Source organism: Seriola dumerili, unplaced genomic scaffold (genome assembly GCF_002260705.1).
Source record: "Seriola dumerili isolate Sdu_G_001 unplaced genomic scaffold, Sdu_1.0 BDQW01000025.1, whole genome shotgun sequence".
Classification (NCBI taxonomy): Eukaryota; Metazoa; Chordata; class Actinopteri; order Carangiformes; family Carangidae; genus Seriola; species Seriola dumerili.
Genome location: NW_019174280.1, coordinates 19,527,532 through 19,553,025, shown reverse-complemented (window position 1 = coordinate 19,553,025; position 25,494 = coordinate 19,527,532). Strand labels below are relative to the sequence as shown.

The window sequence follows — 25,494 nt, the reverse complement described above, 5'->3', positions numbered from 1 at the left end:
ACCTCAACTTCATTGTCCGCAATGTTTGTCTTCTTTGTCTCAGTTACCACATTCTTCCACCAGTACTCTATATAAAGTTTTTATTATCGTCAATAAATCTCATAAATAGACCAAAACCAACAATTAGTCCAATTAACAAACTATCTGTGTAGTCAAAGCATGATATTGCCTATTCCTCTGTGACATATAGCTCCATTATTTTTCCAAAAAACATTAAAAAAACAATGAACCACATCACACAACATTGGGTGACATGTTCCTTCATTACAATGAACACACACATTGTAGCTGATTATGGGTCAATCCCACACACACCGTCCTGCTGCTGCAAATACTCACTAGCACACAAAATGTGTATTCATCCACCGCTAAAAATAGTCCTCAATAAATGCACCATTTAATCCAGTTTGAGTAGCATTTCTCCAAAACTACAGAGGTCAGACATTTTAACAATTTACCTAGCCAGTTTTAAACCTTTTTCGTGACCCATGTTTACGGATTTACACCTTCAATAGGAACCAGAAGAGGTGAGTGTCTCAGACAGGCTGCGGAAGTGAGAAAGTACTGAAAGACAAGCTAATGCATTGTTTGTTTTGGTCTTTACATAGGATTTGTTGACAATAACAAAAACATAGTATATGACCTGATACATGTTTTAACACTGCTCAGCCTGTTAACAGGATGGTGGTGACCTTTTATTGCTTTTTTAGGGACATTTCTTTGTGTAAATGAATCAGTTTTTAACGTGGAATAGTTAGGATTTATAATTCTTCACTACATACCAGTGTGGATGCTTATGTAATTTATACCAACGTTCTTGGGCCTGTTTACTCACATATTGATAAATGAGGCCTCAAGTGTTTACAGCAGTCAAACAGCTCCTGTTTTCACTCAGAAGGCTCTAAGTGATCTCTCAGATAAATGAGAAGGCACTGCGCTAACTTTTACTGATGTAAATTACAGCAACCATGATTCTTCTGTTATGTATTATCAGTAGCAAAGTAACAGACAACTTTTCCTCTGTTATCTCCACTGTGATCTTTAAATCACATATTCTTCATCCTTCCTTCAAGAAACTGAACTGACTTCTCCTCTGTGATCTAGCACTTTGCAAAGTCTATAGGTATGACAAAAATGATGAAGTTTCCAGAAACGCCTACATTTAGCTGTTGTGGGATCAGTACTGGGACTGGAGTTAAAATCCAAGGTAAACCCACAGGTTACTTACATCACTCAGTCTATAGACCCTACTACGTTGCAGGTGAGGTTGGGATGTTTGTGGGACATGTGTTAGTCAGAGGCAGTGAAAGTACAAGAATGGATGGGGTCAAGTATGACTCTGTTAAAGAGAGTGTAGCTGTAAGATCACACGGTGTTTGAAGCAGTTGGATTTCATCACCACACAGCACAGTTCATCCATTGGAAACAAAAACACTGTTAGAGGAACTCACGGTGCAGCAGGAAGCCGAGCACAGTGGGTGGTTTAATCACAAACAGAATCCACACATCTTCATACGAGTTTAAAACTATGGTGTCTACAGTGTACTGTATGTTGGTGTGTGTGACAGGGGTATAATAGATATTTCACTGAATCCAGTTCTACTATTTTTAAATAATTCGGTCGACATCACTTCAGTTGAAACCATCAAAAACTGTACTGGTTTTGATCTTTCACAGTTTGTTTAATTTGTTTCTTCACGGGATATGAGCAAGGTGCTCATGAGCAGACTTTATCAATGTTAGTATGATCAGCTTGAATTTGGAAAAATATTTAAATTCATAGATAGCCCTTCACTCTCATGTAATTAATCAGGTCAGTCACTCCAATTAAGACACAAATTAGATTTGTAAAAGTCACTTTGGCAAATCACTGATCATCAGGTCGTCACTGGACACAGACACATGCTTCAATTTATTTCCCCCTCTTAACTTTAATCCTGTGATTTTAAATCAGTGCAGTTTTCCTGGTTATTCAGAAATATACAAAACACGGAGGCTCGGATGGTTGAAGCTCATCACCAGTGATTACCAGATACCACTGGAGCGGCCGCCGGGAGGGGCCAGGATCCGAGCCGAGGACCTCTTCGGGATGTGGTCATCGACCTGAGACCCTGAGAGAAAAACACCCAGAATACAATTACATTTGATTCGGTTAAGACATTAAAACAATGTTTACACTAAACAGCTGCAGTGTCATTAGTTTTATTCCAGCCTACCTGAGAGGCTAAAGGACGACTCATGGAGGTCTCTGACCCCCTGGTGCACCCGACTAGCACAGCCTTTGTTGGGTGTCTCTCCATCTATTGGGCCCAAACCGAGCTCCTTCTTCAAAGTGTTTGCCACCTTGGCCACATCACCAGAGTATGGATCCCTGACAACTCCTTTATAAGCCTGAGTCTAAAACAGAGAATTAACATCATTAATACATAAACATAGGGTAGGGGTCAATTTATCCCGAATGTTATCCAGTTGTCCTCAAAACTAAAAATGGTTTACTTTTTTACTTGTATGATGGACAAAGAGCCCACTGGTGCCTGATGGTATGAGAGTCTGGTATTACCTGTTTGGGATGTACTATGTATAACAGATGATATCTAATACATGGACATTAAAACACACACTGAAAAGTATTAGGTAAATTAATCTTTTTTTTTTTAAATTTGTTAATTAACTTCCGAGAGCTGTCCACTGAAGAAATGTGACCCACAACCTTTGTTGTCTGGTGTTCTTGGCTAGAGGGGATATTAAGTAATACATACAGAAATAATAGTCCTGTCAATAACACACTCATCAAGTTGAAAATGGAGATGACAATACATTTATTTGACTTGACAGTTATGAATCTAATCTTGGGCAGTGTCTTCAACAGTAGACTAACTTAAGATCACAGGACCAGACTGATTTTGGCTGATTCCTACATGCACCTAAAAGTTGTTGCCTTTTCTGCTGCAAGATAATGATCACTGTGATTAATATTAAAGCAAGGCAGCAAGCACAGCCCAGAAAAAGCACATAATAAATGACATGCAGAGAGCTCATTGAGTAATTCCCCACCACTTAGTAGTAAACTATCCAGTGCACCTAAAACAGAGCAGAACCAGAGCATGCAGAGGCTTTGATGGAGGTTTTTGCAGACAGCAGCAGCAGAAAAACAGTGTCAGCGAAGAGGGAGAGCATTAAATCCTTTATAAAGACTGTCAAACCAGTGGAGTTAGACACAGTGTGATGGGTGTGTTTGCTGCAGGTTCGCTGTCAGCTGACACAGCACAGCACAGCACAGTGTGAGCCTCGGTACCCTGCTGGAACTTTATAACAAATACAGTAAAACAAAGTATTTTGATTCAACCTTTACAGTGAGGAAAGTGAGGATGGAAGCACAGATGTGAATGAATGAAAGGGAACACACCTTTTCTCTCTGCACCATCTTCTTATAGAGGAAGTCAGGGAAAGTGCGCTGTGGGTAGAACTTTCCGGATCCCTCAGCGCACATGAACACACCGTTCTCACACACCAGACGTCCTCGGCTGATGGTGACCAAAGGAACGCCGTGGCAGCGCATCCCCTCGTACAGGTTGAAGTCTCCACCCTGCACCTGCGTGCTCACGGAGATCGTCCTGCACAAAGAGAAGAGTCATCAATACAAGTGTTTGATTTCCTCTAAATCAAACAATTATGACAACATGGTCTGTGTTTGTATTTGAAATATATCTGCATACCTTGTTGCATCTGGATCCCAGACCACCACATCAGCATCGGCCCCGGGGATGATACGGCCCTTGCGTGGGTACAGGTTGTAGATCTTTGCAGCATTAGAGCTTGTCACTGCCACAAAACGATTCTCATCCATCTTTCCTGTAACCTGCAGTTATTAATGCATTAAAAATACAACCATGGCATGTACATATCAATAATCTATGATTTTCACTTATATACGGCGATTCTTTGTTTACTACTAATGTGTTTAATGCTGCACACAGTTTGTTAGTGTGCGTTTGTGCATACGTACCACTCCCCTCTCCCAAATGACACTCATCCTGTCCTGGACTCCAGCCACTCCATGAGGGATCTTGGTGAAGTCCTCTTTGCCCAAAGCTCTCTGCTTGGTGCTAAATGGACGGTGCTCTGACGCCACAACGCTCAGAGTGTCACTGGAAACAGTTTAGGGGAATGTATTTATTCGCATCACCTGCTTAAACTATCAGTGATCAATTACCTCTTGCATAATGAAAATGTTTTTTCAGGGCCACTGTTACTGTTAGTACAAAGTACTGTGAACATACCTGCCCAGCAGGCCCATGAGGTAGCTGGGTGTGTTGGGGTCCAGGCGGAGAGGAGGGATGATGACGTGGGCGGCAGCGTGAGTCCAGTCCTGGTGGTAATACTGCATCCCATTCAGCACCGCGTGAGCTACTGTGGTCTCTGCATGGACCACCTTACCTGGAAAGACAAAATGGCGAGAGAGGGAAGATTATCATCCTCTTCATCACTGTCACCATGTTTTTGACTCAACAGGTGACTCACCTTGCATCTTGGCAGCAGCAATCATGTCTCCAGCAGACATACTGGATACATTCACCAGGTAGATCGGGCAGCGGGCCTGCAGTCACAAGTGAATCCATTAATTTATCAGTAACCTACAGACATCTGCATATAAACAGAATATTAAAACCTAGTGTTGTGCCTGTTTACCCTGTTGGCAATGGTTACAGCTCTGTGAGTAGCCTCAGACTCCAGCTGCAGGTAGGAGAACAAACAAACACAATCACACAATGAGAAGTTTAAAAAGGACTCAATGTAAATGTAGATATTGGGTCTTTATTACAAACTTTTATCCAAACAAATGGTCAGCTTATTTATCCTTATGGGAAACATACATTTCACTGTTGACCAACTAGTGAGGAAGCTTTGTTTCTAAATGCCAAACCGAGCAGCAGAAATCATCATCTGTATAGGTCCATTCAAAATAAGCTTTCCCTTCGCAATTTTCATTGTGATGAAAACAATAACTTTAATACCGAGTGACCATTTCCCTGGTCAACATCATACCTGCCATTCTATTGGCTGGGTAATTTTGAAAGGGTTATTTTGGGTCATTTCATAAAAATCTGAGAGTGAGAGCAGGAATCTGAGAGGAGAAGTTTCACCAGAGCACAGACGCAGCTTGAGTGCAAGAAGAACTCAAACTGAAGCAGGACATTTGTACAGCAACAGTACATCTGAGTGCAGAGCAAATTTGTGCTCCATCAGGGGCTAATTGAGAGAGTGCAGGGTTTTGAGGGAAAGCGTTACAAAATCTGAAATAAAGATAAGAAAGAAACACCATATAATACCCTTGAATATCCTTAAAGCAACATTTTAAGTATAAATAAGGGGCCTCCCTTTAGGATAAACGAAAAGCAGAAAGAGAGCAGATATTACAAAATACTTTCTGCCCACTTAACCTTATCAGGGCAATATCTAAATTGAAACATAGGAGGGATTAGATATTACCTCTGATGTAAATCTTACCTCCTCTGGTCGACTGATCTCAATACCTTCTGGTCCACTGATGCCCAAATCCAGAGCCTCTTTGGCACCCTAACAAAACACACATATGTTCAATTTCATTATTCTTTCCTATATATTCAAAAAACACACACACAGCATCTAAAAGGTTTCAACCTTAGTGTCCAAAACAGCTAGTGACAGTAACCCTATCACACATAATATATTCATCAAGGATTCTACTTGAATGGAAGGGATGGAGGAAGTAGATTTGTTTGTGTGGGTATGTGAGTGCTTGCGCACCTCTGCCACCAGCTCGCCGTTCTCAGCGTGGACACGTGCGATGGCCCCGATGTCCTTACAGGTCTGCAGCGTCTGGTAGAGCTCCGAGTCCCTCAGCATCATCATGTCTTTGTAGGCCATGAACATCTGGAAGGAGTTTACCCCATGCTCCCTCACCAGGGTCTCCATCTCATTACGCACCTGATCACAAAGGTAAAGGTCAGAGGTCACAGATCTGTACCATTGATAGCAGCCAATCACAGCTGCGGTCTTGCAAGTTTTGGTTTGAATTTTTGTCTTCATTAGACAGTGACTTGCATCGAGCAATGAAAATATGTGTGTGTGTGTGTGTGTGTGTGTGTGTGTGTGTGTGTGTGTGTGTGTGTGTGTGTGTGTGTGTGTGTGTGTTATATGGGGCATAAACTGAGCTTGGAGAGCAGCCAGAATGAGATCTAGAGTAGTTTCCTCTGTGTTTCTCAGAAATGTTTGTCAATGTCAGTTGGATATGAAACCATTGTTCTGAAAATCACAAACCATGATCCACACACTTCAATAGCTGGAATAATATAATATTAAAATGAACAGCAAAGTGTTGACTAGTATGTAGACAATCTATTTATTAGTGTGAATTAATTGTATTATAAGTGCCAGAATACAAGATGAATACAAGTGTCTTTTCATACATGATGTTCAATGATAAAAGAAAGCTTGGGAAACAGCAACATGTTGCCATTAAAGCTGAAAACCTGACAGCAACAATTTTGTTAGTTGATTAATCATATGATTAATCAAGTTATTTTTCAAGCAGATTTTGCTGCGGAATTTGCTGCTTTTCTCTATTATAGATCACTGTGGACATCTTTGGGTTTTGGATTGTTGTCTGAAATGTGATGGGCATTTTAAAATATGTTTTGCCATTTAAAACCAAACAATTAATCAATTACAAACAAGAATAAAAAATCAAAGGCAAATTGAGTCCTGAGTAAAATAAAAATAAAAAACCTTGCTTTTAGCTGAAATGTAGCAGCCATTCAATAATTCATTTGTTGTCCCTTGATTTCAAGGTGGAAAAGCAGCATTAGACATTTTACTATATATAATAAGACGTGGCACATGCTCAGGGTCATCAGATGATATAGTACAAACATTAAAGCCAAAGGCTGAATGAGGCTCGTTGACTCATAGAATCTGCCTAATGTGCTCACTGAGCATATGTGTTAACCTAGTTTGTGTAAGGTTTAATCTAGGTCATTACACATTTCACCCATAAGTGAAAGTGTTTGGATGCTTTATTGTTCACTCCGTACAGATAAAAGACTGAGGAGTGTGACGGTAAAGAATGATATCTGTTTATAAACGATAGAAGTGGAAGAGCTTCCAGGCTGGTCATTGGTCTTGCTAAATCTTGAAACCTTGACCCCTCTGTGGGTCTATACCTTTGGTCCCCACCAGGTCACGCCGACATGCAGAGCGTAGTCACAGCACGCCTTGGCATCGGCCAGGGCTCGGCAGTTCTCATAGGCGTCCAGCAGGGAGCAGTGTTGTTCAGGCAGGGCCAGAGCCATCACCATGGTGGTACCACCCATCAGAGCCGCCTGGGTGAGGTGAGAGGATGAGAAGGGGTGAATTAGGGACGAAGGATGGAAAGAGGGAGAGAGAAAAGGGAAGACAGAGGGAGAAAAAGAACAGATTGATTAGAAAAGAAAACAATGATTCCACTGTAAAGAACACAGACTCTGTTTGTGTGGACGATGAACTGTTTTCTCATCATCATACGGTCTACCAGTTACTACTTGGATAAACTGATGGACGACGCACGTGCACTAAGTTGGTGAAATTGGCCAAATGTCACATGACACAAATAAAAACTAACTGATACACTCTGATAATGCAATGTTCTCTTGAGTGTAAAATTTTAACTTTTTCTAAGACACAACTTCAGAAAAAATGCTAATTTAGTCATTAGCAAACAAATTTTCCTTGGTTTGATACATTTATACCCCTATAGTAAACTTCTTTTATGACTGATGAAGACAGGCTGAATGTGGAGAAAAGTTAGAGGAGGACACAGAGAGAAAAATGAGAGGAGATTACAGGCTGGAAAATGGATGCAGTGAAGGGAGTGGTCTGCAGTGACTCGTCGCAGTCGGCTGAATGATAAATGCACTCTTGTGTAGCCATGACAACAGATACTGCTCAGCCATGCCTACCACATGTCCACACCCTCCTCCTCCTCCTCCTCCTCTTCCTCTTCCTTCTCTCACCATCCCAAACTGCACTGACAGTCACCCATTCAATATCCTCCAGCATATTGCACTGAAGAGTGAAGGGAAAACAGGCAGCAATCATTTATCAAACAGGAAATGAACACAGAGTTTGGAAACATTGCTTTTCTTATATGCTCTGTCCCTGCACTTCACACTAGAGACTTGCAAGAGAGCCTCATTCTCTCTTTAATTCACTTTCAACTCACTTGAGTCAAAATAAAAAGGTCACTACTAAAGTATCATTCATTCTCCATCATCTCTGACTGAATTTGAACATGGCCCTGATTTCTGTCAGCGTGGACTTGATACTCCAGACTCCAGATGTGTTGGAGACGTGGGCGGGCTCATCGGTTTTTCAGTGACAGCTCAATTACCCAACAAGCTCTTAGGTTTCACATTACCACAGTAACCAATCCAAATCATCTGCAGTCTCAGCATCGAAGGTCTCTGCACATGTGTGCACAACGAGTGTACTGTCATTGATCACTGTCAGTGTGTGTGAGAGTGTATCTTTGAGTGTGTGTGTGTGTGTGTGTGTGTGTCAGAGATCAGGGGACCCAGACACACAGCTGGGGATTGTAGGATTTACACTGCTTGTCTGCAAGACCTAAATTGAAATTTACTGCCAGTGCTCCTCTTTAAAAAAGAAGGATTGTGAAAGATGTGTTTATTGTGCCCTCTCCCACATCTTCAGCCCATGTGTATGTGTGTATTGAGTGTTATGAGTGTGCATTTTCATCAGTGTGATGGTTTCAGGGGGCAGTATCAGACTTTTCTCTGCCACGATGGAACAAAGGAGCTGTCTGCTGGTTGAAATCTCTTTCATCCTGCTCTCTTTTGTGTTTTTGCATCTGTAACTACAGGCACAAAATAAACATCCAATTTTAGACTGTTTGAAAGATAAAACTGCTCAGGAGGTTGAAGAAATACCAAATTATCACTAACAGGCAGTTCGTAAAACATAATCAGTCAATTCTGTTCTCATGAGGCTGTTTTTAACTGGTGTTGCTGGGCAGAGTGAATCCACCATTCAACAGAGTGTAGAAACCAAATTCACCCTTTCTGGTATGAAGCATTTGAAAAATAGTCTCTATTATGCAGGTTTCAGACATTTCACTTATAAAAACTTTAATAGCATAAAAACTTTAGTTTTTTTATACTGATTTATTGTGTAATTTAGATGGAACATGATGTATATATATGTATATATGAAATATATCTATGCATATTGTGTAGACAAGTCTGACCACAGACAGCATGTTTATCCTGTAGTAATACACTACATCATAGCATCTCCTGCCCCCCCCCCCCAAACCCCTTTGGTTCCTTCAACATATTACTGATCATTGACAGATGAAATAAAGTGGATAGGCACTCATAAACCCCAAACAGTGTTTTAACATGAATCCCCCACTGTATTAAAGACCAACAACCCCTACTGTGAAGATAATCCCCTGACTGGAAAGTAAAACAGCCTGATGAGAGCCACAGAGATGGAGGAGAGAGAGTGAAAATGTGTATCTGCTGGTGTGTGTTGGTGTGGGCAGTAGAAAGTGAAGCATCAGAAAATAGCACGCCAACGCACACATCACTGTAGTGATTCAATGCCAGAGCTTTATGGTACAGTATGGTCAGAAAATTTAGACAACTGATGTAAGTAATTTACCAAGCTGAAATATCAATCTTTCACTGGTTCCAGCTTCTCAAATGAGAGTGTTCACTGCCTTTCTCTGTTTTTCATATCATAGTAAATTAAACTTTGGTGGGTTTTGAGCTCTGTGTCAGACAAAGTGAGCGATATAAAGATGTGACTTAACTGTTTCCTTAAATCTTATAGACTGATTGTTAAATCAAAATAAAAAAATTACCCGGAAATGGAATTAATCATTACTTGCAGCTCTGGTTTCCAGTACGCCAATGAAAATTTATACTCCATTAATCAAGCTAGTTGCACCACAGAAGTTGTACATAGAAATCAGATCAATGGACCAAAAATGTCCTCTAAAAAATCTTGCTCTGCTGGATACTGTATGTATGAAAAAGCGGGAGAGAGGGGGAGACTCTGAGTGTGTGTGATGAGAGGATCTCTGTATGTTGGACTCTGGGAGAGGCTATCAGTGTCGGGCAGATTACCACTGCAGCTCTCTGATCAGCCTCTATCAGCACCACTCATACCTCACATTACAGCTGAACACCTCACCTTCTTTCACACACACACACCCCTCCCTCCCCCCTCGACCTCATCTCCCTCCTCCTCTTACGCTCGCAGAGACATTAAAGCGATCTCTGCAGTGTCTGCTGGGATAGATACTGCTCAGGCTACATGTCAGGTCAATATTAGCTATCAATCAGCAGTCAATCTGAAATTCTAATATGACAGATATGATTGATCAGCACTGCACTGTAAAGACTGATTGTGTATAACAGTGAGAGTAGCTCAAAATTAAGTGCAGTATAAGTACATTATACCATATTCTGTAAGTAGTTAATAGTACAAATGTTGTAATAATAGATATTGAGTGTTATCGTGGTTTGTAGTCTGTAGTTTAAGTGGTCTAAATTGTGTTTAAAAGGCTTTTAAAAACTGATTTCTGATAACTTGTAAGACTTCTATAACAAAATGTAAATGCAGGAGAGGGTTTTCTGGTGATGTCATGGACCCTGACATATCTAGGAGAAGCTGGTATTAGCAGTGACAATATATTTGCATTTCCTGTTACTGGAGTTAAGGTATGGGATTAGTAGTGTTGCTAGACAACAAATGCAAAAACAAGTTTTTCATTCAGCTTTGTTCAGTTCATACATTTTAAGGTAAAACGCAGTAGGTAAAACACAACACAACGTCAAGTGCTGCAAGTGCCTAAATATAACTATAAAAAAGGTTATAATACTGTGGTCACTGCAAGTGTATTGTACTGCAAGAGCAAATATTTCGGTGGAAAAAAAATACTTTGTGAACATTTTACTGATCCGTTCAGTATCAACATGTTTTCCACTCGATAAATATGTAAATTAACAACATATCCTCATAAAATTTAAATATCCTCTAACGTTAATAGAAAATGTAATCCGCAGCGGGCACCTTAGTATACCCTTATACTGAATAAAACATTTACTTTTGTCCTGAGGAAATTCTTTATTGATTTGCATATCTGACTTCTGTTAAGGTTAAGTGAACATACAATACAGCTCAATAACTGGACACAAAACCTCATTACAAGATGAGCGACACGTATAAACAGGTCTGCATCTACGCTGGACCTTTCTACTTTCCACCATTCGATCCTGTTATATAAATTGTCCCTTACTGCAGATCAGTATGAGGCTTTCCTGGGGGGGAACAGGGGGTGAGACAGCAGGGGGTGAAGCAGAGGAAACAGCAGGGAAGGAGAAAGAGAGGAGGAAGGAAGGAGAGGGAGCAGACTGTTACAAAACGATGGGAGGGAGAGAAGAGGATGCGGGGGAAAATAGTTTTGGGGTTCATCCAAATTGCACATGAGCCATTGCCACGGTAACACAGTCACCATAGGGACTACACAATACTACCATGGTCATATGTTCTCTCACACACACACACACACACACACACACTGCTCCCTCTGATTACCACACTAAGAGTGGGGGTTAGTTGCCATGGCAGCGAGGTCAGTGGGTAGGGGTTAGTAACGTGGGGGTTGCTGTGGTAAAGCTGGCATATGGAGGATTCAATCCCCCCAAATTCCTCTCACCACACTTCAGTTGGCATTCCATTAGACCCAGGCCTCATTTCACTGCAGCACTGCAAAGTCCCTGCAGTTCATATAATTTTCCATAAAATCTTCAAAATGCACTGGCAATGTTATGAAGATGAAAGCTACTGGAAGTGCCTCAGATATCCAGTTAATCTCTTGCTGTTCTTAGAGGCCAGTCAAGTAATTGTACTGAACAGAAAGAACGCAAACCTGCCACGTTCGGTGGATAAATGGAAACAACGAATGTTAAACACATAGGGATGAAACAGGGCCTTTTCACAGCAGACATTTCTATTTGTCATAGTAGAAAAAGGCCTATTAAGTATTTCAAAATCATGGTTTGAACGAGCTTCTATTCGTACCTTACTGTACAAAGTCAGTAATTGGTTGATTAAGTTGGGTAGTGTATTCACAGAAAATGAATCAGCAACTATTTGAACTGTGTCTCATATGTATGTTTTTCTTTCTCTGTTGTCAGTATGACACAGTGACTGAAACACAGCCAAATATGTTAATCAGCAGACACTTTCAAGCCATTTCCAAGCTGCTGCTCTGCACTGCTAAAATCGTGATTTCATAACAGTGAGGTTGTCTGAGAAAATCAACAACAGTTGAAGACCATGACTGCGCTGTGATTTCAGCTATATTTACTTCTAAATTGATCACTTTAAGGTGTCAGCACTGTTTGTTAGCGCCAAATCATTTCAAAGAAGCAACGACCAACTCGAACTCAAATACTCAGTTGGCTGACCAATGGTATAACTTCATCAGTCAGTCAGTCAGTCAGTCAGCAACAGACATTTTTGTTTATAGGATTGGCCCTGCTGTTGTGGTCCAGTCAAAAACTATGCTAGGCAACAACAAAAAAAATGTCCCACAACATCCTCCAAAACATGCAATAGGCAACACACTTGGATTTTTAAGTCTCCTATTCATTTAATCATCCTCTCTGCTCTGAGTCTCTGGGAAATATGGAAAATATGCAGATCATCCATCGGAAATGAACTAATAAACCCAGTATGAATGAAGACTGAACAGCTGTGAGTTTGAGTGTGTAAAAAGAGAAGTCTTTGCTTTCAACCAGAAACTTGTGACAGCTGTTTCGGCTTGCTTCATATAGGACCAGTGTGAGAACATGTGTTGTCATTAGTCTTAATGATGAACGTAAGAAGCTGAACGAAGGGATGAATATTTGAATATAGACAAGACAGAGAATGAGTGAGAGAGAAAGTATGTCTGTGTGTGACAGCTGTCTCTCGATTCTAAATGTGTTTAATCACAGGCATGCTGACGAGCCTAGTCATAGCTGTGGGTGTGTGTGTGTGTGTGTGTGTGTGTGTGTGTGTGTGTGTGTACCTTGGTCCCACTGTAGAAGTCATCCTGGATGCTGGCGTTCATGAAACTTTCCTGCAGATGCACGCTGGTGTCTATTCCGCCCGGCAGCACCAGCTTTCCAGAGGCATCGATCACCTTGGCCCCGCCTGGTATCATCAGTTCTTTTCCAACCTTCCAGAGAGAACACCAACAGAGAGGTTTCATACAATGGCCACAGTGAGTGCTTGATCCTGATTTTTAGCCTTGATAGTGGTACGGCTTGAGGGATAGCAATGTTGGTCTGTCACTCAGTCGGCCAGTCCACCACTTTGTTCCAGACAGAAATATTTCAAAACCTCTTGGATGGATTAGCTTGAAATTTCACGGCCCATGGAGGATAAATCCTACTGATTTTGGCAGCAGGTCAAAACTGCCATTTATCAATTGAAATATCACAATATGGTGAAAATGGTAAACATTATCTGCTAAAAATCAGCATGTTGGCATGCTCACCCTAGCTTTTAGCTGAAAGCACCGCTGCGCTCATGTACAGCATGGCTGCAGAATCTTGGTCTTGTTTCAAATAACCACAACACTCTAATTGATCACCTTTGTAAATTTAATCTCATATTTGTAAGGGTGCTCATTTCATATGTTACTAAGCTATAGCTTCTACTATAGCCTAGTAAATGAGTAGTAAATGATCACTCCAAAGTTGACAGTTGACAGTGCCAACACGTACAATATTATGCATTTGAATGGGAGTGTCATGGAGCTGCAAGAGAAAAGCCACTGTAACATTCTTAGCCTTTACCTCATCCATTATTTTTTTGTATTCACCCACATAATACCTTGGAGTAATCAGAGTGAACAACTTGTAACTTCATGTAAGCATTTTATGTGCCCTTAAATGGCTCAATGGCGACAGAGCAAGGTGGTATATATCCTTACCTATTTTGTCAGTTTGAGAATCATTCAAAACCACAGAATGGTGAAAAGTAAACCCTATTCACAGGTTGGACATGAGCACCTTCTGGCATCAACACTGTTGTTGCAATGGAAATAATAATTGACAAAGGGAACAACAGCGCTCATGTGCTGCCATGGCAGCAGAGTGTTTCAGCAGAAGTACAGATGAGCTTTCCAGGTTTCTGAGTCAAATGCATCCTCTTCACACAAACCGATGCTTATTTCCATGACAGCATTCTGTGAACTAAATATAGCGTTCACTATCACTGCGCAGAGCCACAGAGTTCACTGAGTCGTTCATTCTCTTCATACTGTATTATGGTGAAATGAGTCACACTAACAGCTGGGTATATATTTGACAGTGAATGTGAGGTGATGTATTTGTGCGTGTGCCGGAGGAGAAATAAATGATGCAGTATGTATTTCAATGTGTATTCAATGACACTGACTAAAAGTCCATTTGCATGCTGGAAAAAGAGTGTTAATGTGGGTTACCTGCTGAATGATGCCATTCTCAATGTAGACATCTGCTTCCTGGGTGAAATCATCGTTCACCACCTTCCCTCCCTTGATAAGGATACGCATGGACCCCATGTTGGCAGCCATAGTCCTACCAGAGGAACAAAAAGGCATTTAACATCGATATCTCAACTTCTGTTAGGGAAGCTTATTGAGAGAAATGTGAAATGACCAAGAAAATGCTGCTGCATGACTCATTTGGCATGTTTGAGTGACAGCCCAACTGGAAACCCCTCATTTTTTTCAGCCCAGAACACTCCTTCCACAAGACCAATGTTTCTGAACACAAATGCATTTCACCACAAAGTAAATGATAGTTTGTCTAATGGTAACCACTGCTTGCTCTTTCCTTCCAAGTCTTGGCTTTATCTGGAGTATTTGTGAGAGATACTGCAGACAAACACAGAAAGATTGAGCCTTAAAAATAGGTATTACTTGAATGGAGGCAGAAAAAGAGGTAGATAAGAAGATCAAGCCAGATAAGCAAAAATAGTCCTGATAGTGGGCAAAATATAGTGTTCTATGATTGTCTAAATGATATGTGTGAAACTTAACTCAAGGTTGGAAGCTCCAGAAAAAGTAAGTGAACTAGTAAGTGGACCGCAATAATCAAAATTTTGTGTCAGGGGTTAACCAAACCCCTGGCAAAAATGAGTGAATAATACTTCCTTTTCAGTATTTGAAACAGTCCAAAGGATATTCAACTTCAATCAAATTGTACTTGTTTTCAAAAACCTGCCCTTGCATATCTCTGCAGGAACCTGGCCTTTCCAAAGGTCCTTTTCACAGTCCTTCACCAACAAGAATGATTGCAAAAGGATCAACGACATCCTGACAGGCATTGTGGTGCCTTAGCAGAAAAATACAAAGTCTCAGATGTGGATTTTGGGAGTGAATGTTTTTCACAGCCTTTGTCGCAGAAATTAGATGAATATAACTCAATCAGAGTCTGCATTGTACCAATCTGTTTTTTAATTGTATTTTTCTTCTGAGTTACTTGTAACTTTTTGTCCCCGGAAACAGAAAACTTCCTCCAAGCTTTTAGTGAGTCAGCTCAGTCTATGAAATATTAAGAGGTGAAAAGAGGATCTATAATTTACAAATCTATTACAGCATCTGTGGGAATATAACAGATTCTCAGAGTTCTGCAAGGATTGATGGAAAGTATAGGCTGGAGGAAGAAAGCTGGTTTAAAATGACTAATAACAATAGCTGCAGGGTTTTACAATCTCCTTCAAGGAATCACATATAACTTCTGTTTGTAGTGGACATGTTAAAGTGGATGCAACTGTCTAGAGCTAAAACGATTAGTCAATTAATCCGAAGAATTACTAATTAATAACTATTACTAATTGTTGCATAACTATTCTAATAACCCTATCGAATCGTAATAAATAGTTAATAATAGTAATTTTTTGAGCAAACATTGCACACATTCCCTTGTTGCAGCTGTTCAGGTGTGAGGATTTGCTGCTTTTATTTGCCTTATGTGAAGAATAAGGTTTTGGAGTGAAGCAATTTGCAGATATCATTTTATACGTCAAAAATAATTTAAAAAATAATGCAGATTCATTCATAATGAAAATAATTGTTAGTTGCAGCCCTACTTTCTAGAAATGTATAAAGCATGGTGAAATAAAATGATCCTACAAGGCTTTTGGTTAAACAACATGGATCTAATTAACCTAATTTCAGGCAATTTTTGCTGTATGTTGCACAATGAGCACTTTTCAAAATGAGTGCCTGAGAACGTTTCCCTGCCCCCTCCGTTACAAGAGATAATGATAACTTCTGGCAATGGTAATTTCAGGTTGTGTTACAGTACATGTAGAACCCATTTTATGTGTTTCATAGACTCGTGCTCAATCGAGGAATCTGATATTTCATTTTCGATAGGTTTACACATTTTATAATTACAGTAAAAAAAAAGCTGAGTCTTGTATTTTTGAACTTAGAGACAATTTTGAGAATTGTCAGCTTGTTCAAAGTGTCTTGCTATAATGAGAGTGGGATTGTTTTTTTATACATTTTACTTGCAAGGATAAGTATAATACTATATGTGGCTTAAAATCAACCAATTAACTCCCAGGTTCCCATCAAATAAAATATATTTTGATTGAATATAATAAATGACAAATTTGTGCTTTGTAATTTAATATTTTGCAGAATTTAGTGTTTTATGTATAAACATATTAGAAATTATATTGTTTATTCAATGTGTTTTACTAAGTAGAGGTCTTACATGTGATACTTTCAGATTATTATTGAAAAAGCAGCTTGATTAAGGCTAATGAGATCAACAAACTGAGAGGACCTTCTACAAACATTCCTCTGTGTGTATGTGTGTATTCTGCATGGATGGCTATATGCAATGTGTTTGATGGCAGGACACAATAGCCTCCCAGTCACACAGAATCAACTCAAAGAGATGGAGGAGAATAGAGAGAGGAAGGAGAGAAGAGAGGAGGGGGACGACAGTGGAAGAAAGAGAACAGTGAAAAGAATAACGAAGAGAAAAAAGCCTGAAATTTGTATCACAACCAGATGAGATGGGTGCAATACTTAAAGGAATACATTAGATTTGGTTTTCCTGTTGTGGAATTTACTTTTAAAGTAATAAAATCATATAGTAGATACCAAAAATCATTCATGTATGCCTCACATACAAATAGTCAATCAGTGCATTGGGTTAAATAATAGTAAAACCAGTGCTAACAATAGTTACTGCTCCAAATACAGAGGTGGGGTCAAGCTCAAATTCAGTGTGAGCAGAAAAGAAGAGAGTAAGAAAACAGCAGTTATTTTCAAGAAAATATTCATACTATCTGGCTTTGCTCTAAGCCATACCCTAAGCTTATTCCTTCAGCATTGAAGATAAATCATTTGGGATCAGGTCAGACTCCAGTTGAGCTCAGAGAAGATTGAGGGGAGAAGAAGGGATAAAAAAAAAGAGATAGATAACTTAAAAAAGAGAGAGGCACAGGAATAAACATGGCCACAGAAAGAGTCCATGATAGAGGAAGAAGAGATGTAGAATAAGAGTAAGAGGGAGATGATTGTGAAGAGATGAAAGGTAAAGTGATCGTGGTAAACATGGCAGTGGTGCTGGGGGGTGTGCAGTATGGAAAGCAGCGCCCTAAAGGCCTGGCAGCCAGAATAAAAGATTGGTTTCCCAGGAGATGAGAACTGGAGCGCTTTCAGTGGAAAAAAGGCTACACACACACACACACACACACACACACACACTCACACACACACACACACACAAACAAACACACACACACACATGTAGTATGGTGAGGCATACTAACACACCAAGACTGATTTGCCATTTCAAATTAATTTGTTATAAAATCAACACAAACACAGACGATACTGTTTGTAAAAACCCGACCTGCTGACCTTTAATTGTAGTGCCCCCATCAGACCGATCAGTACAGTGGAACTGTTTACTTATATTTATAAGTTTAATTTAAATTTACTTACTTATGAATATCAAAACAGATTTACAGGAAAGATGTTGTATTCTGTTGCGGATGGTTAAAACTTTTTGAGTGCTATCTTTTGTTTATGAATGTTTCTGACACTGGCAATTAGAGAAGACATGAATTGATTAGTTAATTAACATAAAATAATCTATCTATCTATAAATCTAAATGTTTAAGTCACATTTTGAGCAGAAATACCCAAAAATGTTTTGATTACAGCTTCTCCAATAAGAGGGTTTGCTTATTTTCTCTGTTTTATATCATGGTAAACTGAATGGGGAACTATAATGGGCATTTTTCATTAATTTTATGTACTAAATTAACCATTGAATCGTTGAGAAAATTATCTGTAAATATTGATAATAAGAACAACTACAGAATTAGATTAATTGGCATTACTAGAATAATTAGTGGTAGTGGTACTATCCCTTTAAAACTTTATGTGTTAACTATGTTTAAATGGCTGTTTATATAGGGCCTGTTGTGTCTGATTAAGGATTAAATGGTAGATGTTCCCCTTATTTTGTTTTCAAAAGCTGAAAAATATTAAAAATAAGGTATTTTTCTGCAAGCAGAAACAAACTACATGTAAGTCTTTAGCAGTAATAAATGATACTGATGCTGCTGAGTCTCTATCAATTGTACAGAAAGTGGTCTGCCACTGTCCAGCCACAGACTCACAACAAATCCAATAGAAACTGACACCACACTGCAAACAGCGGAAGATACCGGCTCCAGCAGGCCTGGTGCCAAATCAAAGGACTGATTGAGTTCTGCTGCTAAATACATACTGCCAATTTTATTCAGTTCAGTGCTTTTATTGGCATTAAACCCTGATGTTATTACCAAACATAAAACAGAATATAATGGACTCAAACCTGCTTCTGGCAAACACAAATTCACAACAAAAGCACTGGATGAAACTGATCAATCACTTACATTATTGGACATATGGCATCTAGTGTTTGTTTGGTTCTTTTTGTTCTGTCCCTGATGTCGGCATGTTAAACATTTCAATACAGTCCAGTAGTTTGTTTTTCATTTGAGCTTCTTGCAGATGTGAGAAAAAAAGGAAAAAGAGTGAGTAGAAGAGAAAAACAAATAGTAAACTTGACAGAAAGAGGGCGAGGTGGACAGAAACAGAGTAATGCCTACATGAAATTTTGGCCTCTATAACTGATATTTAAAGGCTGAAGCTGCTGTTGTCACTATTTTCCAGTCAGCTCTGTCCAAACCCACACAGCTGACTGACTATGTGTGTGGGAATGGGAACGCTGACTAAACAGACCACTGCACCGGACACTGAAGGCTTTGTGTGTCTGTAAGGACTGTAAAGCTAAAGGAAATTAAAGTCAACTTATATAATTGACATTCTGGACAGTGACACCTTTAATACTCACAAACACACAGTAAGCCCTCCAGCTGCTCACAGGAAGGGAAAATAAAAATCACAGTCATTGTAGATCATCTTGCTTTCTGTAGTACTCTGCATTCTTTTTATGAACTAAGATTCTCCGGCTGTAATCCTGAATCATGTTTGGTTAAAAATGTATTTCTAAAACCATAAAATATAGCAATGTTTACATCCTAATGTTTACAGCCTAATCCTATTTTTTCTTTTTTAGAGAATTTATAATAATACACAACCACATCCAGTGGTTTCTGTATCTATATTCACATTTAAGAAGTTTGATGGAAGATGTCTAGACACTGCAAATATTATTCAAAATATTAAATAAGCATATGTTTTACAATATGTATCGTCATTTTTCAAAGAGTGTAAATGCAGAAAAACAGTGACTCTCAGTCAGCAAACAACAAAACTGTGCATCATAGTCATCATCTGGCCTTCTTGCTCTCCATAATCAATTATACTGCTTTACCATCGGGCTTCAAACTATCATTTCCATCATGGATTAATCTGCTGATTATTTTCTGTCAGAAAATAGAGGAAAAATATCTCATAATTTCCCCTCAGTTCAGGATGATGTATTAAAATGGACTGTTTTATTCATTGTTCAGCCAACTAAATCAGTGAAGTGGAGTTCTTGCTTATTTTTATCCAAATGCATATCAGTGATATTTTTTTTGGATTAGACACACAGACTTTTTTCAGATTCTGTGGGTCAACTTGAAGTGATTTGAGGCAACATGAAGAAATGTGATGTAACTTGAGGTGAACTAGGAGACGTGATAAGACATGAAGCACAGTGAGGTGTTGTGAGGCATAGTGAAGCGCTGTGATGTGACATGATGCAATGTGAGGCGTTGTGAGGCGACGTGAGGTGACGTGAGGTGACGTGAGGTGACGTGAGGCAACGTGAAGCAACATCATGAGGTGCAGCCATTGGTTCTGTTCTTAAGGTCATCTTGGTATGTCATGGCCTCAAGATTAGCATCACAGAGCAACTGTCTGTGTCTGCAAAGGCAGTTTGAAAAGGTACATTTCCTTTGTCACACTAAAACATGAGATGGCTTCATGTGGACGGAAGGTTGAGATCAAAGATTACATCTAAAAAAGTCGACCCTGTTGTCTGCAGCAGTTACATGGCCTCACTAACCGTGTCCAAACATTTCAACTCCAAAAAACCACTAAGCTGAAAATCACAGATCTATTTTAGACTTTTTCAGTGTAGGTCTACAGTGTGAGTGTGTGTTTGCTTTCTGCTGTGTCATAGTGGGTATGAGAGACAGTCAGAGACACACACACACACACACACACACACACACACACACACACACACACACACACACACACACACACACACACACACACACACACATATACATACACAATGACACACCAGGCAGCTTTTCTCACTCACCCTGTAACCTGCTGCTTCAGCACACACACACACACAAATGGAGAAATGCACACTCACAAATAGATGCACATGCACACAGTAATTACCCATACACACACAAACACCTTATGCACACAATTTAACACACATGCACACAGACACACCCTCACTTTTCTCCTCTGTCTGTGCAGACAGCTTTTTTAAATGGGGGTGATAATTAATAATGAATGAGGAGCAGCAGGCAGGCTAGACCTAGACTCCCAATGTCACATCATCACAATGTCGCAGACACACAGCATCATGACAACATACTGCAGTCATACCGGACACACAACCACTTCACAGTCTGTGTATAAACTGTTTCTGCATCATCAACGTTACTGAACAAGAAAAGTGACTGTGATTCTTTCATTGAGGAATCAAAAATAATTTCTGTCCTTTCCATAATATAGTAAATCTAAGACCTTGAAAACTACAAATTATAACGAACAAAAAAACACTATATTAATCAAGAAATTCATTATAAGTATGTTTAAATCTTTTTAGCAGAGGCAGAGGTGCAGTCAGAAATAAAAAGAAAAGCCAGCTAAAGAATTAAACCTTCAGACAGTGATCAAGAAAGTCAAATCTATTTTTAGAAAAAAGCCTGCATGTTTAGAAACAGTTTAAATTTGACATAGTAGCTGCTGACATCCTCAGATGTCTGTTTCTGAGCAAGTGCAGACTACATGTGTGGCATGGAAATATGTGAATGTGTGTGTGTGAGTGTGTGTGTGTGTGTGTGTGTGTGTGTGTGTGTGTTGATGCATGGTGTAAGTGAGAAGAAAGGAGTAGACAGCTGCTGACTCCTGCTTGATCTGGAGACTAATCGCCACAGGGAAGGATGGCGTACAGTGTGTTTGTGCACACGTGTCAATTTGTGTGTGTGTGTGTGTGTGTGTGTGTGAACAACAGAGCTATTTAAAAATCGAGAACAAACGTGCATCAGACAAATTTACAACCAATTGGAAATAAGAATAGACATTAAACACTCACACACACAAGCTAACACACCCACACACACACACACACTCAAAGATACACTCTCACACACACTGACAGTGAGTTGTGGGTTCTGCTGGAGGGTCATGAATGAATAAGCTAATAGTGAATAGTGAATCACGCACAGATAAACAGACAATAACAACAGCAGCCACACAACTAACTAGGGCATCACTCTTAGGATTAGGAGCATCTCTCTCTCTCTCTCTCTCTACGGGAGATTGTACTTGTGTCATATTGTACCTGTGTATTTTTGTGAAGGATGGACAGATGTATCTCCTTATTTTCCTACACTTTCTGTTTGCCTTTGCCGACTACTCAAGAAACTAGCTAAGAACGTTTTTAAAAAGATACTCATTTTACCTTTGACATTTAGTCTGACCTACCCGGCAACGTTTCTCTGGTGCCACCTACAGGCAGAAATATCCGTTTTGATGGGAAGATTTATATGACATTTATTGAGTATTAGTTATACTTCTCAGAGGATGAATCCTTTTGATTTTAAATGACCTGAATATGTTTCTCTTTTACTGCAGCCATTAGAACAAACTTTACATGATTAGCTCTGCAGCTGGGGAAAGTCCTGATGTTCTCCAAAACTGACACAGATGCATACGTTTTTCTATTTATACTATATTGGGTGTCTGCATAGGCGGACGTATTCAGATTTACATACAGTATGTGTAGTTGGAACATATGGTCTGTATACTCCAAAGTGGATGTTGAATGGTCAAACCACACCACACCCCACACCTTTCCAGCGTCATAAGAGTAGCTGTTTCCTAAAAGATTTGTAACTTGAAACCAAAAAAAAATAAATCCTCCAATCACGCCCGCTTCACGCAGCAGCTGGCCAGGTGTCGACAAAAACATTTATCATCAAACTATTTTGATAATCACATTTTTCAAGGAAAAATACTGAGCATTTCTTGGTTCCAGCTTCTCAGATATGAGAATTTACTGCTAGTTAACTGAATATCTACTGGTTACTGAATTCAAAGAAGAGACTTTTGGATGTTGGATGTTTTCAGACATTTTCCAAACCAATTGATCACTCGACAATAAATATGATCTGCTTCATAAATAGGGTGAACAATAGGCCAGAAAGGTTTGACCAAAGAACCTTTTTGCTGTGGGGCAACATTGCAAACCATTGCACCACTCTTCCACCCATCCCTGGTAACTGCATAAAATATTTACTGAGTGCTGTCATGCAAACTTGAGAATTTTGGTTTCTTGACTCATTTTGTGGACTAAAAAATAATCCGTGATAATAATGGAATAGATGCAAACTATTGTAGTATACCATGTGTAAGTCAACAGTTGCTTCATCTTTCTAATGTATTCAATTCACTGTGCTGCACTGAGGACCCCTGAAGCCCCCTTAAAAAGGATTCTTAAACCGAATGACGTGAAGGCCTCAACACTCCCTTATCCACAAACCAAAGCAGGTCTGTGTGCAAAACCCTCCACACAGAAACCAACAAAGGAAGAGGAGGTAAAACAGAGAATCATATCACCTGTTCAGTGCAAAATGCTGTACTCAACTACACACACACATACACACCAGCAGGCTCGTTTGTATGCATGACGACACCTGCATACCCCCCTCTTCATCACTACCATTACTCAATATATTTGGTAGAACAGAGAATAACCTATAAACGAATAGCAGACTTACATAACGGGCAACACACACACGCACACAGCCTTAAATTGCACTGATGGCACGCCAAACACACACACACAGACAAACACACACACACACACACTCACATCTCACCCATATTTCATCGCCACACGATGCTTGCTTGCAATCAACCAATCGTTCATTTTCCACTGGATCCATGTGAAATTCACATTCTGTCATTCATTTTTTCGTTATTGGAAAAGAGAATCTCGCATTCATTTGTAAATTCCCATTCAAATGTAAACGGAAAAGCACGTCATTTGGGTGGTTAAAAATGTAAAATAAGCGACAGAAATATCTGACATTAAGCTAATTTAACGTTAACAAATGGGAAATTAACTGACAGTAGAATCTTTCGACTATTAACGTTAAACGAGATATAACGCATCATTTTATGGTTCTAAATGAGAATATTTGTGCTTAAAATTCATCTGTATTGTGAATTACTCCTACAATAGAGAAAATAAGCCCTGATATTTTAATATTCATAACATTTTGGGGTGTTTCTTACCCTTTTTCCAGGTTTCCAGACCTTCCACAGCCGGAGCTTCTTACTCACTCTCCGTTGCCCAGCACCAGCCGAGTGCGCGAGGACAGCTGGCACAGCGCGAGCCGCAAGATGCTTCTTCACCAACCGTCCCGCAGCAGCCAATCAGAAAGCCTTCGGATCAGAGCAACAGAAAATCTGACCAATAGGATATGAGATGTGTCTATAGAAGGGGTCTCCGTTCTAAGCAGGCAGGGGCGTGTCTGCTGCTTTGGGTGCTGCCTTCATATGCTGTTGGAAATATGGCAACGAGTGCCCCAATATCTTAGAGGATGGTGTACAGCATTATAAATGATTGCTGTATGTATAAAAAACACTATTTTACACAAATACAATAACAACAAAATAAAATATCATATATTTGTCCACATTATTCTGTTATTTCTTTTTATTGTTTTATGCTTTGTTTTAGGTTTTTAGGCATTTTAGCTGTAATTTTGCAATATTTCAAATTTCATATTTTATTTATTTCACTTAAATAAATGATCTTTTCTGACTTCTTAGCCTGTCTGTTCAGCTACTGTGACATTTACATTTCCTCCAGGGGATAAATAAAGTCTTTTCTTATTGTTAATTTGTTTTTTGTAAAGCCCATAGCCTACTGTAAAATGTCTCATTGAGCATTATAGGCCCACATAATCATTGCTCTCAAAAGACAACAAATTCCCCATTAATAAATTTAACAGTCATAGTGAGAAAGGTTATTCTTTCTAATATTCAGACGTAAAGATGTAAAGGAATGAAAACATCAGTTACCAACATCTACATTTTCTCTATTTTGTTCAGCTGCTGCATCAACAAATAAGTTATGCACTGACTGATCTCTTAGATTTACCATCAATCAACAGAAATCCTCTTTAGCTACAGCACTGAGTTTGGTATTATTTCAGACCTGCAATGCTTGAATTGAAATGCAACAAGTGTTTACAAGGAGCACTTGAAGGCAACAATATGGAGCTGAAGATCCACAGTATGGAGACAGGACTGTTCTCCTTGGCAGCATGGCTGGCTGCAGCTGTGGTATATGTGTATACATATATAAAAGCAATGGCGGGTGAATGACTGAATATCATTTGAGAGATATGACTACTATTGCACGCAAGTTAGATTGGAAGGAAAATACTCAGCAGTAATGAGCAGTTCACATGGTGACTATCTTAGCCATATGGACTCCCAATATTTAATTCAGTCTTTTTCTTAATCTACGCTTTTTATTATGACAAAAACTACAACACTAATTTGAATTTTACCATACTTAATTAGTGGCCATTTATACCTTGACATAATCCATTATGAGGCAGAAGTACTGACATTAGGTAGGTCATTGAGACTTATCCTAGTAGCTGAGTAAAATGTCT

At 39.4% G+C, this 25,494-nt stretch overlaps 1 protein-coding gene across 1 annotated transcript; it reads right to left on the bottom strand.

Annotated features, from left to right (window-relative positions):
- Positions 1–264: 264 nt before the first annotated feature.
- On the bottom strand, positions 265–24,187 carry LOC111238949 (dihydropyrimidinase-related protein 5-like). Its single transcript, XM_022768688.1, has 14 exons — positions 24,101–24,187; positions 14,543–14,657; positions 13,121–13,270; positions 7,203–7,361; positions 5,788–5,967; positions 5,509–5,577; positions 4,690–4,734; positions 4,522–4,597; positions 4,281–4,437; positions 4,007–4,148; positions 3,717–3,859; positions 3,407–3,614; positions 2,217–2,397; positions 265–2,111 (listed from the first exon to the last, which is right to left on the bottom strand). Exons 2-14 carry the CDS (start codon positions 14,651–14,653, stop codon positions 2,026–2,028), a joined length of 1,707 nt encoding a protein of 568 aa, XP_022624409.1. The 5' UTR covers positions 14,654–14,657; positions 24,101–24,187; the 3' UTR covers positions 265–2,025.
- Between the last annotated feature and the right edge of the window lie 1,307 nt (positions 24,188–25,494).